Genomic DNA, 16,845 nt, shown 5'->3' with positions numbered 1-16,845 from the left:
ACATTAAAAATATTTTATAATCAGTTATACAAAGACATTAACAAATCCAAATGGGTATCCTAATCAAGCAGAATAGACAGCATCCATAGTTAAACTGGCATGGCTATATCATAGTGTAACACTTGATTATCAGCCCCAGAAAGAGATCAGAGTGTTACAGAAATACTGAGGCACAACTAATATTAATGTAATAATAGCTAGCACTGAGTGCTTACTATGAGCCAGGCACTGTGCTTTGCATGCTTTATCTTACTGAATCCTCAACCCTTATACAGTAAACATTGTTGTCATCCCCATTTTACAGATAGAAAATTATCAGATTAAGTCATTTGCCTGTGATCACCCAACTCAGAAATATAATCACTGGGAGTTAGACCTATACAGACTGACTCCAGAGCTTATATGCTTAACTAAGGTATGCTACCGCAGGTAATGGCTAGAACACAGGTCGCCTCTCTAACACTGTGGGAATATACAAGAATATACTAAGAGGTATAATGTCCCTTATAGACAATATTGTTTGGTTGGGGAAAAAAATGAGACTGTCACCCATGCAACCTAAGGAACATTGCAAGGACTGTCCCACAGCAACATATGACACTTGCCCGATGAGTGGTACCTATAGCATGTGCTGTGTCTTTTCACTGAGCTGGAGTGGTCATGGAAGAAATGGAACTTGACCATGGCTTTGAGAGGTATGGAATAGTGGGAAGAATATGGAATTAGGGTTAGAAGTGCTAGCTAGCACTTCCACTAGCTAGCAGTTTGTCCTGAACCAAAGTAATTCCCTTCAGTGGTCACATCCATAAAACAGGTGATTTTGATTAGACTAGTGGTTCTCAACAGAAGTACCCTATGTCCACGAGATATTTTGGGAAATGTCATGGCTTTTTTGGTTGTCAAAATTATTAGGGGAGGCTCTTAGGTAGGGGCCAGGAATGATAGGTATTGTGTACACTACAAAGAATTGTCCTGCATCCTGCCCTACCCTTACTGTGTTTCCCCGGAAATAAGACCGGGTCTTATATTAATTTTTGCTCCCAAAGACGCATTAGGACTTATGTTCAGGGGATGTCATCCTGAAAAATCATGCTCGGGCTTATTTTCTGGTTAGGTCTTATTTTTGGGGAAACACGTAGAAGACCTCTGGACATCCATGGAGGTGAAAACTCTGTTTATGATTACCTGAGCTGAGAACATAACTGAATTTTACATAGTGAAATCAATTTTATATAGTTTTATTATTCATTAAAACTATCCAGTAAATAAATGAGAGATTGAACTGTTTTTTTCAGAACTTAACCATGAGTTATTCACCATTTCAGAGAATCACCACACTAATAGTAACTCCATTCATGGCATTTGAGTCACCAATACCATATTCCAGTGTCATTCTGCTTCAGCAAGCTGTCACATTCATGGTGATTCTGTGTCGAGCTGCTAACCTGTGACAATTTCATTACATCTTCTAATATAGCCATGTATGAGCACTTACATATTGTAATATATAGTGTTGCATTATAAATGACATTTTTTTCTGCAATGCAATTATAGCAGAATATGTGCATTTTAAATTATTGCTTACATCTTTATTATAACTTATTCCTATGAATTTCTTTACAGGATAGAAAGAAAAAAATAAATACTTATAATAAAAAATGGTGTGCTGGTCTGAAAGAGTTGCCGAACCACTGTATTCGGTAATCTCTCAGAGCCTTTCTAGTTCTAATTTTCTGTAGGTATAAGGAAGGGTTGGATTTTGAAATGAAGGGGGAGAGCATTCCAGGGTGGGAATGAGCAGGGATTGGAGTGACCCCAGACAAACCAGGATCGGGCAGAGACTTCCTCATGGCTTGGTCTTGTCATCATCTCTGGAAGCTACTCCTTTTCTCCCTCCCCCTCCCCCCTCACTGTAATTGAAGACTCCTGGGGGAACCGCCAGGGCTGGCATTACAGGAAATTGCTTGTGACCAGTGGGGCTTCTCTGGTTACTTTCCTCAGGGACAGAGGACAGTGATGGTTTCCTGTGTGTTAGCTGGGTGTCTTTGCCTCCCGTACTGCCAAGTTCCCAAGAAACCACAGCTTCGGCTTCTTACATTTTCGTTCAGCTCCTGTTATTGGGATTTTTCCTCTGCCTTATTCAGCTCCCTCAACTCAGGCCTCCTTGCTCCATGCTAGAGATCTGGAAACTTTTGGTCTATGATAGATAAATTGTATGGGACACCCAAAAGTCATTGGAAGTGGGCCATAGCTCCAAAGAGATACCACTTCAACCTTGGCCACACCTGTTGAGTCCTCTCCCTTTGAAGGGGATGACTTTTATCATTGAATAACATATTGCTTTTTCTTCTAACCAATTACATGTGCTCATTGAAGACTGTTTGAAAAGTACAGAAATATATGGAGAAGCAAGTACAAATTATCCATTATCCCAAGAAATATAGTACTCAACATTAGACAAAATGGCAGCATAGGTGAAGGTTAAATTCAATGAGTGCTATTCTGTCTCTCTGTTCTCTCTTCTATGACAGCCCCCAGCTGTCTCCTACTACAGTACCTCTTGATCTCACCCTTATGAAAACTTGCCTGTCCTGTAGACGATAAAATGGAGGGCATACTGGAAAATGTACAATAGCACTTGCCATGTCAAAGGCATATAAGAGAGATAAAATATATCAGGAAGGTGTTTGGAATCTAAAATAGCAATATTTTGTCATAGCTCTGCTGTCACTACCTTATTACTGAGGTGTTGTGGTGATAAAGTGTTGTGGGACTATCTAAAAGATAAGAGACCATCCGAGAAATTCACAGTGCTTCCTGGGAATTAGGAAAAGTCTCACAGTACAAAGAGGCAAGAATGGTTAAATGTGAGGCTGGTTCATAAATATGCTTTTCTCTTTTGGAAAAAATAGCCAAGATTAAACAAAAAAGTTGGATGATACTAAATCCATCCCAGAGCTAAGGCTCTTGTTACAGATAATAGAATTTATGTTTTGCTTTTATTCCAAGGTAGACAGTGTCAGAATGGCAGTTTCCTCATTTTTGAGTTCTTACATTGAGGGTCTGGTAAACAGAAGACATAGAAAAACCTAAGGAATAAGGGTTAAGGTCAAGACTTTGGAGTTAAGTCAGACCTGGGTTCAAATCCCAGCTCCATTCATATGATCATCAAACATTCTATATGTGCCATCCAATGTATTAGACATTGGGAATACGGTGTTGGACAACATAGGCCAGGTCCTTATTAACATGGAGTTTGCATGGAGCTCCTCTAGTGGGAGGAGGCAGAATGTTTAATGAGGAAAAAATAACATAGAAACATGATTGGAAGTAACTGGGGGCTACCTTATGTTGAGTGGTCGGGAAAGGACTCTCTGAGAATAAACAAACTGAGACCTGGATGATGAAAAGAGGCCAGCAATAAATAATACCAAAGGGAAGGACATTCCATGCAGAAGTAACAGCTAAGACAAAGGTCCTGAGGCAGAAACAGGTTTAAGTTTTTTTTAAAAAAATGGAATGAATACCAGTGTGATTGAAGTAGAGTGAGCCAGAGAGTGAGGAGATGAGGTCGGAGAGGGTCAGCACATGTCAGGTCATGCATGGGCCTTGTAGAATTCAGCAAGTAGTAATAATCATTTTAATAAAGCATAGAAGAAAAGGAAGTTGGAGAGTTTGAGGGATAATACACAATACCAGCTGAGGAATTTCCATCTGACTGGGCATAAGGGTATCACTGTAAGGGTTGATTGGTGTTCTGAAAGTGGAGCTTGAGGAGAACAGTTCTCAGAGCAGAGTACAGGGTGGTCATTTTCATGTATCATTACATTTCTAGCACCCGAATTTCTCCCAAGTTCTCTGCAACAGCTACTGCTTTCTCAGTGAGTAAAAATACATAAGTCCAGTGGGACACAAGGATATATCAAGGGTATATGAGGTGTGATCAAACAATATGTCTAAACAAAACTTATTACAGTAAAAGACACATTGCTATTAATCCCCCTCAAAATACTCCCCCTCACTTCAAACACACTTATCACATTGTTCTTGCCACTTTCTGAAGCAGTTCTGGAAGTCCTCTTTCGTGAGTGTCCTTAGTTGCACTGTTGTGGCTGCCTCGATGTGCTGAATCATTTTGATTTGGGGGAAGAGCCAGAGTCACATGGTGCCAGATCTGGTGCATAAGGTGGATGAGGACACACCATAATGTTTTTACTTGACAGAAATTTCCGTATACCAGAAGCGATGTGTGACACGGAGCATTGTCATTATGGAGGATGATTTATGGCACACTTTAAAACACACCTTCTCTCAACCATAGCTCACACCCTACTGACTGCACCAAAAAAGTTGTAACTTGTCACATACTGTTATTAAGGTTCATCATGCTGCTTCCTATATTGAAGATCCCTGCCTTTCCACTGGATGGCACTTGCCACAGCATTCACCGCAGTTTTTGATCACAACGGAAAGGCTCCGTGACACACATCACTTCTAGTACAGCAATTTCTGTCAAATAAAAACATTACAGCGTGTCCTCATCCACGTTGTTCATCGGATCTGGCACCATGAAACTTCTGGCTTTTCCCCAAAGTCAAAGTAACCATGAAAGGTAAAGGTTTTGAATCGATTCAGGACATCGAAGCAGCCACGACAACACAACTAAAGACACAAAAGAGGACTTCCAGAACTGCTTCAGAAAGTGGCAAGAACAATGGGATAAGTATGTTCAAAACGGGAGGGGGGGTATTTTGAGGGGGTTAATGGCAATGTGCCTTTTACTGGTAATAACTTTTTAAAAATTTAAACATTTACCATATATATTTCTTTATCACATTCATATTTCCAGCCCCATGTAAGAAAATTCTCTTGTACTTTGTGACTGGAATTTCTACCAATGAGGGGGTATCTGAGTCGCAAACCAACTACCAAACTGGCTAGTTAGTGAGGTATAAGAGATCAGACAATTAAGTTAACGAACTTGTTGCAACGATGTTGCTAACCTTTTTTTGATATCAGAGGGATTATCATTATGAATTTGTACCAACTGGACAGTTAACCAAATTTACTATTTGGAAGTGCTGAAAAGGCTGCGTGAAAAAGTTAGACGACCTGAACTTTTCACCAACAATTCATGGCTCTTGCATCACGACAATGCACCAGCTCACATGGCACTGTCTGTGAGGGAGTTTTTAGCTAGTAAACAAATAACTGTATGGGAACACCCTCCCTACTCACCTGATCTGGCCCCCAATGACTTCTTTCTTTACCCAAAGATAAAGGAAATATTGAAAGAAGACATTTTGATGACATTCTGGACATCAAGTATAATACGACCACAGCTCTGATGGCCATTCCAGAAAAAGAGTTCCAAAATTGCTTTGAAGGGTGGACTAGGTGCTGGGATTGGTGCATAGCTTTCCAAGGAGAGTACTTCGAAGGTGACCATAGTGATGTTTACCAATGAGGTACATACCACTTTTTCTAGGATGAATTCGCGAACTTAATTTCACACCTGGTAGATGTGACCTAAGAGGATACTAACTTAAGATGACTTTTTATTTCATGTGACTCTTGATACCATTAAATGAGACAATTAAAGCCTCTCTGAATTTACTTGGATAGGAGAAGTGTGGTAAAGGTTAGATTCCTTGAGGCAACATTGCTTCTTGGTTCACCTGATTTACTAACTTTTGCTTTCTTCTTCTCCTTTTTTTTTTAATAGGGAGAGAAGAAGTCCTGTGAAATGCCATGTGGAGGCCAAGACTGCAGTGGGGGTTATAAATGCTTTCCTGAGAAAGGAGTGAGAGTAAGTTGCTTCTTTCATTATTGAAAGACAAATAGTCACAGGAGCTGTTATCTGAAGTTTGTGTGTGTTTTCTTTAGAATTAAACTGCTGAGGATTTCCTTTTATGACCTCATGGAACAAGGAAAGTGATGAGGACCAGCTGTGAGGATCTTTGCTAACTAATAACGGGCAGAACCAGATTGGTCAAAGTCTCTGAGGGACCAGGAAGAGGTTTCCTTAATTAACTTAATGCCAAGGTTTCCTCAAGGTTTCATCTGGAGTATTTCCAAAAGCCAATTAGGTTGTGCAGAAGCAGATTATGATATGTTTGTAGATATGTGTAAATTGTCATAGCTCATTTATAGCCACATGGTTCTTCCCTATTACTCTGGGGACCAACTGGTTCAATTGTTATCTACAGAGTAGGGATATGGCTCGTCCAATATCAAGGGTATTGGGTAGACATAAAGTCCAGAGATATAGGTGACTATGCATAAAGAGTGATTTATAGATATTATATTAAAACATAGGGTATGTTTAAATGTATTACGTGATATAGTCAATGTATTGTCCCTTATTAGCAATGCACAAATTGCAATGAACACAGAGGATTGACACAGAATTTTCATCAATCCTTGTATATGCATATGTGATGCATTACCCCAGATGATTTGTATCTCTAATTTTCACTGAATAAATCTGCATCTTTAGTATAACTCCAAAAAAGTATTCAAGGGGGTTCAATCCTTAAAAAATAAAAATAAAATACAGGCTACGTTTCCAGAATTGATGGCCACACTATAGAATTCAGGTATTCGACTTGCAGTATTGTATTTGCACTTTCACTACACTCAAACAAGCCTAAGAACTTATACTGTCAAAGGAAGGTAGTATAAACAGGTCAACCAAACCCTCAAAAACATAGCCAAACAGGGAACACCTCGCCACCTTCTGTTTCACTATCTTCTGTTTGCAGTAAAGTGAAATGTCAAAACTATGCCAGAATTTGGAGGAAGAGAATAAAAAGCCATCTCCTCATAAAAAGAGACCAAACTCATTTTACATTAAAGACATAAACTTAGACAATCATAAAATATCAGAAAGAGAAGGTACCTTAGTGAGCTTCTCAAATCTTATCCACTGATTGTACAGTGACTCTGAGAAGGAAAATGACTTCTTGTAATCACACAGCAAACTGATGACAGATTTGGGCTATTACCTGGGTCCTTTGATTTCTCACCTATTTATGTTACCCACTGCTGCCTCCCAGGTAAGTCACTGTAGCCACCGAGACCCATGCCCATGCCTCTGATCTACAACCAGGAAACACTTTAAAAAATAATTCCACAATAAATATATGAATAGATTCTTAAACAACAGCAAGCAATAAAGACAAAGCAAAAGTCTCCCTTGATGCTCACAGTTCCACTATTGTCTTTCTGTCTTTTTTGGTGCGTAATCAGAGATATGCACAAATATGTATAAAATAGTTTCATTTTCTGTTTTTTTTCCAAAATATAATCATATGTATATATTCTGTGCCTTGTTTTATTTTTGTCACTTAATGTATCCTTAAGATCTTTTCCTCTACCTAGATAGTTTAATCTAGCCATTCCCCTTTTGATGAACACTTAGGTTGTTTCCAAGTTGTTGCTGTTTAAAAAATGGTGGTGCTACGGTGGAAATCCTTGAACAGGCCTCCTTGCACTCATCTCCAGCATAGATACTAAGGATAAGAATTACTAGTGGTAAAAGTGAACTGGTGTCTTAACACGTTGTGTACAGTGGGGTTTAAATCCCTTGTGAAGATTCTCGTGATCGGTAGGCAACGTGTTAAGATGCTTAACCATAGAGCTGGGAGGACTATGGGGTGGAGCTGGGCCCCTTGTTAACTCTCTAGTCTTGACTTCCTGTTGAACTCTATGGCACCTTCTGGGGTAGGGATGCGAATAAAGAGGGAAGCCATGTTGAACTCTGCCCATTTTTACCACGTGGGCAGCCGGCGGGCAGACCGGCCTGTGAGTGTGCTTGCACTCCTTGGTGGTTCCGTTTCTTTTTCTTTTTCTGAGTAAACCGTTTTCTTTTGGTAGATTACCAGGAGAATTATTTGGCCAGTCAACACTAGATACAAGGGTAATAGACGTTTTTAATTTTCAAAGCTAATGCTCAATTACCCGACAAAGTATCTATTCCAATTTACACTCCAATCAGCATTGTACAAGAGCGCTCATGTTTCTACACTCTACACTCTTGCCAGCATTTGATTTTTGCTAATATGGGTGAAAATCATCCCAATTCCTGAACTATGTGTGTTTTTAAGTGTTTTCACATATTCATTGCACGTTTGTATTTCTTCTGTGAATTTCCTGGACATATTCCTCTACCCGTTTTCCTAATGGGTGATTCTTACAGACTTACTTTACCTCTACAAAGACATGGCAAATAAAAATGTCCCAAGTAGAAGCAGATAAGATTTAAAGTTTGACACAAAAGTGCATTTCCTGATGGGTTGTGAGGGACAGGAAGTGGTTGGTCAGATCCCACAACCAGGGAACTGAGAAATAGCTCTGGATTGTTTGTTGGGTTCAGGAGACTTTAAAAGTAGAATTATTCCCCCTTCATCCGCCTCCCCCCCCTCCCCCCCCCCCCCCCGCCTTACTCCAGTTCAAGCCGGTGTTTCTCAATCTAGTTGTGTAGGACACAGCTCCCTGGCCCGTGCTAGTATTATGAGCCCTACGCTCCCCCTGCCTGAGGCAGTCGGTCATCAGTAGGCAGTCAGCCGCTCACAGCAGCTCACAGGAGCTCTTGCTGGCTGCTTACGCTGGCCACCGGCCGCTCATGGAAGCACATGGTAGCCCACGGCAGCACACACCTGAGCCACTGGGCTGGCCCCAAAAGTAGAAATTTTTAATATATGACTGAATGGAGGTTAGTCCCACACCAGGCAAATATGCCTGCAAAGACCTCATTGTTTAACCCCTGGCTGAGATTTTGACCTTTAAGACGGAAGGCAATGGGTTTTCTGTGTGAGGAGCCCTCATTTGGGTTCCAAACATCTGGAGCCCAAACTGGCTTCTCCTTTGAAAACATGAGTGGTTGAGGGGGCTTGGAATGGAGGAAAACAGAGTATGACCACACAGATTTTTTTCTTCAATATTTAACACGTTGCGTACGGCGGGGTTTAAATCCCTCGTGAAGATTCTCGTGATCCGTACGCAACGTGTTAAAAGACTCAGAATCCATACACTTAAACATGTTCCCAAAAGTTTATTTGTGAAGTCTGAAGTTTGTGGGAACATTTATCAAGGATATTGAACCAGAACAAACTGTATTTCATGAGTCAAGAGCAAGGATGTCCTATTTCCCAAGTAGATCAGGAGGCCAGTGCTCATGGGGTAGATCCTGAATACTTGAAGCCATCCACAATGCCAGGACCATTTTTGTCATCCTCCCTACCCTCCTACATTCCCAGAGCCAAGCAGCATTGTTTAAACTGGCCCCAGCACTGTTGACCCTACAGGGCAGCCCCTCAGTACCTCTTTTGTGCAGATGTCAGAAAGATTTGAGACTGTTTTCCTTAGCTGAGAAGAGGGCCCCATTTGGACTTCAAGCTGTTCCTCTTGAGCTGTTCCTCTCAAGATCTGTGAGGTGGGAGGGGAAATGAACATTGGGTCCCCCCTGAGATATGCCGCAGCCCCTGGCAGGCCTGCCTCCTGCCTTGGGGAGACATCAAACACATAGCTTGCTGGGCAGTGTGTACTTTTTCTTCGCCAAAATCCTCTTGAACTGATGAGGGCATTTACACAACACCTAGCACTTCTACACAATTGCAATCCAACCCTTTTTGGCTTAAGCTATCTCAAACTGATTTCTCAAATGCATGCCCTGCCTGGTAAAAGCCCTTTGTCTAGCATTGGTATGCTGCTTTGTACTTTCCAAAGCATCTTCTCCCAGGGTCTGTATTGTTATCTGTATGCTACAAATAAACTGGTCGATGACCTGCCCAATATCACTAGCCTATTAGTAGCTAAACCTTATTTAGCCTACCTTGAGAGAATGTCAAGATTGAAAAACGGCATGCCTAGTAATATTAAATAAAGGTTTTTTCCCCTGGATATTTAAATGTGGATTTAATGTTTGACTCAGTTGTCTTTCTTGGGGGTAGATGTTATTATCTGGAAGAACCATTCTTTTGAATTGTTCTCTTCCCTGGTATTTTTTTTCTGCCATTGAATGGAACAAAACATTTTAGGTTGACATTCCCATCCCCTCCCTTTCCTCCTACTGGATTTAAAAGCATTATGCTCCATTGGTCTGTGTTTGTCTGAGTTGGGATCGGGCATGACTGTTTGTTTTGTTCTGGGCCTACTATTCCTTAATACTATTTTAGGGTTTTCCCTGTTTTAACATTGTTTTGGTGGTGTTTATATACAGCATGGTGAGCTCCTAATAATACATGCCATATAAAGGAGCATTATTACAGATAATACCAAGCCACAGTGAACATTTGGATCCCCCCTTTGATAAGGACTGCTTGCCCCTGTTTTATAGCTTGGAAAGCTATGTCCTAGTGTTTATGAGGCAAGCCTGAGTTTCATGCGAAACAGCCCAGGTTTCTTAATTCCTTACCTCCTGCCTGCATTCTGCTGCTTCTCTGTCACCAAATAGGTTTCCCGTGAATTCCAGAGTCCATATGCATTAACCACTAGTCCTTTAATCTCTCTCCTCCTGCAAACCTCTGGTGTTCCCTGTGTCAGCTGACTGGTGCCATGGCTACCAAGAGGCCTTTCCATTTTCTTCTGAATTAGGTGATTCCTGTGTACGTCTTTCACTCCTCCCAGTGTATTCCAAACCCCTGCCCTGACCAACCACTGCCACACACACTCATGCCCTTACCTTCTACTGCTTCAAAGTGAAAGATCACATTACACGTGTCCTCTTTGAGTGGCTGGGTCTTGCTCTAGCTGCCTGCACACAAGCTTCTTGCCTTCATTGCCCATTCACTCTTCAGCCCTCTGTGAGCTAGCCTCACTGCTAACACTGGTTACCACTAACTTGCTTGTTGTCAAATCCAGGTGATATTTTTCATTCCTATCTTTCTTGAGTTCTCTGCTGCACGAGGTATCTCCTTCTTTCCTGACACTCTCTGTTCCCTATGGATTTCATAATGCTATTTTTTCCTAATTCTTTTCCGACTTTGATTGGGACTCCCCGGGGTTCTGTCCTCATCCTACTTCTCTTCTCACTGTAGGCCTCTCCCAGGGTAGTTTCAGATATTCCAAAAAATTCAGCCACAACCCATACAATGACAAATATTAAATCTCCATCTCTAGCTCAGACCTTCTCCTTAGCTTTAGGTCAGCATTGCCAATTTCTTGCTGGATATCTCTGCTTGGATTTTCACTGCCACCATAAACATGTCTCATACAGAATTCAACCATCAACCCTCACCAGACGTGTTCCTTCCTGAATCATATCTATGCCCCATCTCAACAAATGGCATCACCAAGCATTCCATTACTCAAGCCAGAAACCTGGGAGTCACTCTTGTCTTTTCTTTTCTTTCCCCACTAACACCTCCAATTCATTATCAAATCCTGTCCATTTATCTTCATAAATTAGAGCTAAAATCCATCCACTTTTTTCCATACCTGTTTCTCTAATCTTGGCCTATATGATTTTTGCCTAAACTATCATAATAGCCTCCAGACTGGTCTCCCAACTTCCAGTTTTATTCTTTCCCATCCACTTGCCACACTGCTGTCATAATCTTTCCAAAACATAAATATGGCCATGAAATTCTTGCCTAAAATCCTTCTATGGCTCCCCATAGATCTCACTCTTAACTCTAGTGCAATTACAGAGTTGTCCATGGCCTGCCTTTGACCACCTATCCAATATTATCTGTCATCACTAAGAGCATCTCCCTTTACAAAACAAGACAAAAGAAAACAAAATCATACACATGAACTGAACCATTTACAGTTCACAGAATCTGCTATGTTATTTAATATGTTCCAGGTTTTACACCTCCTACTCCATTTACATGTATTCTTCATCACTAACTCAACCTTTTCTCTGCTGACTTGTTTTATTTACCCATCCTTTAAAACCAAACGCAGACTTTACCTCTTCATGAAGCTTTCTACGATCTGCAAGCCTGGACTTATCTACTCTTCATCATTTTTCTCATGATGAACTATAACAGTCTATTGATTTGTCTGCTCTCCACTGTCTTAAGAACTCCTAAAAGGCATAAACTGTGTCTTCTTAGAGTCTGCAGAGACACTACAAATTGTTTCATGAAGGACTGACTGACCAACCAACCAATTTGGATAGGTATGGTTCCAGCCCTTCTCTCTACCTCCTGGGTTAGCTGCTAGGTTGCTGTGAAACAGATGAGAGTCTCTGTCTAGGGAGGATTCCTTTCTTCTAAAGGAAGGGAAAGAGCCACGGCAGTCATTTCCATATATTTCTTTAGATGCTGTTAGCTGTAAGGCTCCCAGCTCTTTTCCATACTCTGGTTCCTACAGCTTGCTTTGGGAATCTGCTCTACCAAACTCCCCGGAGTTTTTGACCCTGACGACATTCATGAATAATTGTGAGTCAAAGATAATCACAAACTTTCTCTTTTGACACTGGCTTTCCCTTGTTCCTCTTCCTTGTGAGAAGGGAGATGAAAAGCATTTGAGCAGGTAAGCAGCCATCAGGTGGCAGTAGGGGAGGGAGGTAAAAAAAAATCAAGGGAATCTGTGTATTTAAATATAGTTATTTAAGAGTGACGTCAAGCAGGGGGGTGGCTCAGCTGGTTAGAGCGCGAGCTCTGGGCAAAGGGGCTGCCAGTTCAATTCTCACATGGGCCAGCGAGCTGTGCCCTCCGCAACTAGAATGAAGCCAATGAGCTGCCGCTCAGCTCCGGGTGGCCAGATGGCTCAGTTGGTTGGAGTACGGGCTCTCAATCACAAGGTTGCTGGTTCGACTCCTTGACTCCCGCAAGGGACGGTGGGCTGCGCCCCCTGCAACTAACAATGGCAACTGGACCTGGAGCTGAGCTGCGCCCTCCACAACTAAGATTGCAAGGACAACAACTTGACTTGACTTGGAAAAGTCCTAAAAGTACACACTGTTCCCCAATAAAGTCCTGTTCCCCTCCGCCAATAAAATCTTAAAAAAAAAAAAAAAAAAAGAGTGACATCAAAAACATAGCGGCATGAGGGGTCCCCGACCCTTGATCTCTCCCTTTGAAATTACAAATTGAACAGCTATAATTCAACAAAAGATTCCCTGTGCAATACACAAAACTTTGGAGAGATCCGTACAGCAAAACATCTGAAGGTGGGTGAATTGGGGTTAACAGAGGAGGAGAGAAGGGAGAAGTGCAGAGACAGGGGCTGCCGACACAGCCTGGAGTTCACTGCGGGTTCTGGGAGAGAGGAGAATTCAGGCTGTATGTGCACTCTCTGTGGCCCACAGTCCTGAGTGATCGGCATATAATATGGCTGAACCCAGTGACTGGGGCAGAGACCTTGAGGCAAACACCAAATACAGAAGTGCGACAACTGTGGTCTAACAGCCCTCACTGCCAGGCAGAAAACAAACCCACAGAGCTTGACCACCTCCCTCTACCCTCCCAAAGTTCGCCTCCCCCAAACCCTCCCAGTGTTAGCAGCAGGTCCCAGAAAAAAACTGAAGCAGTGTCAGATTAAAGAGCAGAATATCTACAGCCCTGAGAACTAGAGAGACTGTTCCTGAGTGGCAGACACATACTGTGGCGAATTCCAGTGACAAAAGAGGAACTGTAGGAGTGAGGCAGCAATGGTCTGGCAGTCACAATTCCTCAGAGGAGAATAAAGCCATGTCACATGAGCCTCCTCTCCCAACCCACCCCCACCTTTCACAGCTGATCTCAATGTGAGCACCCAGGGCTGCTGAGGTGCACAGCTCTGCATCTGGCTGCAGGGGCAGCACAGGGATTTCAGGGTCTCAGAACTCCATTGCCCACCCCATCCTCCCATGGGGATGGTGCCCTGAGACCGAGGCAACCTGGTCATGGAAGAGACACTCACCTCCCCAGGAAATCTTCCACCATGAAAAGCCAGAATAAGGCAAGAGAAAATAAACTGCTCCAGCACTACCTACTGGAAAACAAAAGAAAGACCTCTTCATATCAACCTGCTGCAGAATGTACACCTGAAGATGCCCAGGAAGAGAAATAATAAATGCTATAAATAACCAAGGTAACAAGACAGCTCAGAAAGAAAATGAAGAATTTTCCAAAATAAACTTAAAGACATGGAAATATGTGATTTAAATGGCAGAGAATTCAAGATTGCAGCTCTGAAAAAAACAAGATGCAAGAAACCTCAGATAGGCAGTTTAATGAACTCAGAAATAAAATCAATGATCAAAATGAATACCAAAGAGATTGAAATTTTTAGAAAAAACCAATAGACATTGTGGACCAGAAAAACTCAATAAAAGAGATGAAAAATCAAATAGCTAGCTTAAGAAATAGAGCTGACCAGATGGATGAAAGAATTAGTGATCTCGAAGATAGAAATCTGGAAATAATGCAGATGGAAGAAGAGAGAGACTTGAGAGTTAAAAGAAAGAACTCTACAACAACAATCTGACTCCATCAGAAAGAGCAATATAAGAATAATAGGTGTACCAGAAAGCAAAGAGTGGAAGAAGAGCACAGAGAGCCTATTCAAACAAATAGTTGACAAGAACTTACCAAACCCATGGAAAGAAATGGACCCTCGAATCCAAGAAGCAAATAGAACACCTAAGTACCTCAATCCCAGTAGGCCTTCTCCAAGGCACATTGTATTGAAGCTGTCTAAAATCAACGACAAAGAAAAAATTCTCAAGGCAGCCAAGGAAAAGAAGATGATAACTGACAGAGGAAAGCTCATTAGATTATCATCGGATTTTTCAGCAGAAACTCTACAAGCCAGGAGGGAGTGGAATCAAATATTCAAACTATTGAGAGAAGTTACTAATATATCCAGCAAAGTTATCCTTTAGATATGAAGGAGAAATAAAGACCTTTCCAGACATACAGAAGCTGAGGAAATTTTCCACCACAAGGCCTACATTACAGGAGGTACTGAAGGGGGTTATTCTACCTGAAACAAAAATGCAAAAGGATACAAAACTATGAGTAAGATTACTATCAGACAGACAGAAGCAGGAAGTGACAACCCCTAAACAGAATAGGGCACTATACACTTAGAAATAACACAAAGTGTAAAGGAGATAAAAAGAAAAAGAAAAAGAAAAGAAGACAATTGCTACTGCAACTGAGAAATGAACTCACAGCATAACTAAGCATATTGGTGAAAACAAAAACATGAAAGGGGAGGGAGAAAAGGTCTGAATTTGCAAAAGGAAATGGAGAAATGAAGCATGTGGAAGAAAAAGGACTACTGTATATATGAAACTTTCTTTTACATAAACTTAATGGTAACCACTCAAAAAATACAGAGCTGACACACATAACATAAAAAAGAGGAAACAGGGTGACCGGATGGCTCAGTTGGTTAGAGTGTGAGCTCTGAACAACAGGGTTGCTGGTTCGATTCCCACATGGGCCAGTGAGCTGCACCCTCCACAACTAGATTGAAGACAACGAGCTGCCGCTGAGCTTCCCGAGGGATGGCCGGATGGCTCAGTTGGTTAGAGCATGAACTCTTAAAAGCAAGGTTGCCAGTTCAATTCCCACATGGGATGGTGGGCTGCGCCCCCTGCAACTAAAGATTGAAAACAGTAACTGGATGTGGAGCTGAGCTCGCCCTCCACAACTAGATTAAAGGACAACGGCTTGGAGCTGAAGAGCCCTGGGGAAACACACTGTTCCCCAATATTCCTCAATAAAATTAAATAAAAAAGAAGAGAGGAAACAGAGGGAAAAAATCATATAATACCACCAAACTAAAATAACAGACAGAAACACAAAGGCAAAGAAACTATGGAGATACCGAGCTACCAGAAAACAAAAGATAAATTGGCTATAGGAAATCCTCATGTATCAATAATCACCCTAAATGTAAATAGACTGAACTCACAAATAAAAAGCCACAAAGTAGCACATTGGATCAAAAAACAAAACCCAACCATATGCTGCTTTTAAGAGAAACATCCCAGCTGCAGGTACAAATATAGACTCAAAGTAAAAGTCTGGAAAGTGATATTACAAGCAAATAGTACCCACAGAAACGTGTGTGTAGCCATACTTTTATCTGACGAAACAGACTTCAGGATAAAAAAGGTAACAAGAGGGCCGGGCCGGTGGCTCAGGCGGTTAGAGCTCTGTGCTCCTAACTCCGAAGGCTGCCGGTTCAATTCCCACATGGGCCAGTGGGCTCTCAAACACAAGGTTGCCAGTTCAATTCCTCGAATCTCGCAAGGGATGGTGGGCTCTGCCCCCTGCAACTAAGATTGAACACGGCACCTTGAGCTGAGCTGCCTCCCGGATGGCTCAGTTGTTGGTCGGAGCACGGGCTCTCAACCACAAGGTTGCCAGTTCAATTCCTCGACCTCCCACAAAGGATGGTGGGCAGTGCCCTCTGAAAATAAAATTGAACACGGCACCTTGAGCTGAGCTGCCGCTGAGCTCCCGGATGGCTCAGTTAGTTGGAGCGCATCCTCTCAACCACAAGGTTGCCGGTTCGACTCCCACAAGGGATGGTGGGCTGCGGCTCCCTGCAACTAGCAACGGCAACTGGACCTGGAGCTGAGCTGCGCCCTCCACAACTAAGACTGAAAGGACAACAACTTTAAGCTGAACGGCACCCTCCACAACTAAGATTGAAAGGACAACTTGACTTGGAAAAAAGTCCTGGAAGTACACACTGTTCCCCAATAAAGTCCTGTTCCCCTTCCCCAATAAAATCTTTAAAAAAAAGGTAACAAGAGACAAAAATAGACATTTCATAATGATAAGGGGACTATACAACAAGGAGACAGCACTTATCAATACATACGTTCCCAATCAGGGAGCACCAACATATATAAAGCAACTACTAACAGAACTAAAGGGAGAAACTGACAAA

At 41.9% G+C, this 16,845-nt stretch overlaps 1 protein-coding gene across 2 annotated transcripts in view; it reads left to right on the top strand.

The window, feature by feature from the left end:
* COL4A6 (collagen type IV alpha 6 chain) overlaps nucleotides 1–16,845 on the top strand; it is a 330,706-nt gene that overhangs the window by 143,715 nt on the left and 170,146 nt on the right. For both annotated transcript variants that reach the window (XM_074324271.1, XM_074324270.1), the window contains exon 3: nucleotides 5,726–5,809. In XM_074324271.1, the coding sequence (XP_074180372.1) occupies nucleotides 5,726–5,809 (84 nt within the window). The remainder of the gene's footprint in view (nucleotides 1–5,725; nucleotides 5,810–16,845) is intronic.

The sequence above is a fragment of the Rhinolophus sinicus genome, chromosome X, assembly GCF_036562045.2.
Source record: "Rhinolophus sinicus isolate RSC01 chromosome X, ASM3656204v1, whole genome shotgun sequence".
NCBI lineage: Eukaryota > Metazoa > Chordata > Mammalia > Chiroptera > Rhinolophidae > Rhinolophus > Rhinolophus sinicus.
The sequence above is the reverse complement of the archived record's forward strand: the minus strand, read 5'-3'. Positions and strand labels throughout refer to the sequence as shown.